This window comes from Crocodylus porosus, unplaced genomic scaffold, assembly GCF_001723895.1.
Source record: "Crocodylus porosus isolate Cpor-Errol unplaced genomic scaffold, CroPor_comp1, whole genome shotgun sequence".
In the NCBI taxonomy this organism is placed as follows: Eukaryota; Metazoa; Chordata; order Crocodylia; family Crocodylidae; genus Crocodylus; species Crocodylus porosus.
Genome location: NW_017728949.1, coordinates 8,886,020 through 8,887,115, shown reverse-complemented (window position 1 = coordinate 8,887,115; position 1,096 = coordinate 8,886,020). Strand labels below are relative to the sequence as shown.

General features: G+C 61.2%; 1 protein-coding gene across 2 annotated transcripts in view; it reads left to right on the top strand.

Moving 5' to 3' along the window:
* The first annotated feature begins 153 nt into the window (after positions 1-153).
* Positions 154-1,096, top strand: part of ACADL (acyl-CoA dehydrogenase, long chain) — a 31,325-nt gene continuing 30,382 nt past the window's right edge. For both annotated transcript variants that reach the window (XM_019554360.1, XM_019554362.1), the window contains exon 1: positions 154-261. In XM_019554360.1, the coding sequence (XP_019409905.1) occupies positions 188-261 (74 nt within the window). In that variant the 5' untranslated portion in view covers positions 154-187. The remainder of the gene's footprint in view (positions 262-1,096) is intronic.

The following is a 1,096-nucleotide window of genomic DNA, read 5'->3' as shown; positions in this document are numbered from 1 at the left end:
TGTGTGTGTATGTGCGCGCGCGCGCCTGGTATGCGAGCGAGGCCGTGCCCGACCTAGGCCCCGCCGGCGTTGCGGGGGGCGGGTGCGCGCCGGGCTCCTCCCCGCTGCGTGGGCTCTGAGGTGCCTGCTGCCCCACACCGCCCCGCCCCGCCCTGCTCCCCAGGAGGGCGCAGGCGCTGGCGGCAGGATGGCTGCGCGGCTGCTCCGGCTGGGCAGAGCCTTGGGGCCGCTGCCCCCACGTGCGCCTCGCGCCTCGGCCAGGTGAGGGCGTGCGGCGTGCGGCGAGCCCCGGGCTGGGCAGGGAGCAGCTAGGCCCGCTCCTGTCCTCGGGCCGGGCCCCGGGTGGAGCCGCGGGGCTGCCCGCAGGAGGTCGCCGTCTCTCAGGCCTGCAGTAGTGGGGCGGGGGAAGCCGTAGTTTCGGCTCTCTCTGTCGCTCCCGCGCGGCCCCTGCCTGGCCCAGGCCCCTGGGCGGCCTGACCCACTACAACGCGCCGGTTCTTGAGTGGGGAAAACAGGGGCTCCCTCGCACCTGCCTCCATCTGTGTCTCTCGGGTGACCGCAGCCAGATGTTCCCAGCCTCTACTTCGGGTATTTTTCACATGGAGGACAGCAGTTGTGGGGATCTGCCTCTGCTTCCTTGTGTTTTAGGGTTGTGTCATTACTATTATGTCAAGTTCAAAGTTACGAATCCACTGTTTAGTTTGTCGAGGAGACGCTTCTTCCTGTTGTGGGGCCTTGTTTGTATCTCCACAAGCGCGGAGTGAGTTAGTGCTGAGGCCCCCGTGGCTGTGCAGGGGCCTTGGCCTGCCCTCAACCTGTTTAGCAAGGACCGCTCTTGCTGTGATCGTCAAAGCCAGCAAGGGTGGGGGGGGGCCTTCAGCAGGTCGATTGCGACATTGAATATGTGAATATTATGTAATAAGGTGGGATTCTGGTTCCACAATGTGTTTAATAGTGCCTGTTTTTGTTTTTTCCCCTCTGATAAAATGGATAAGGGGCTCCAAGAGTGGGTGAGGGAACTTGCAATTATATAAGAAACAAGTTAAATGATTTCTAAATGGGTTTTCAGGAATTCACAAGTGATTTTATTTCTTCT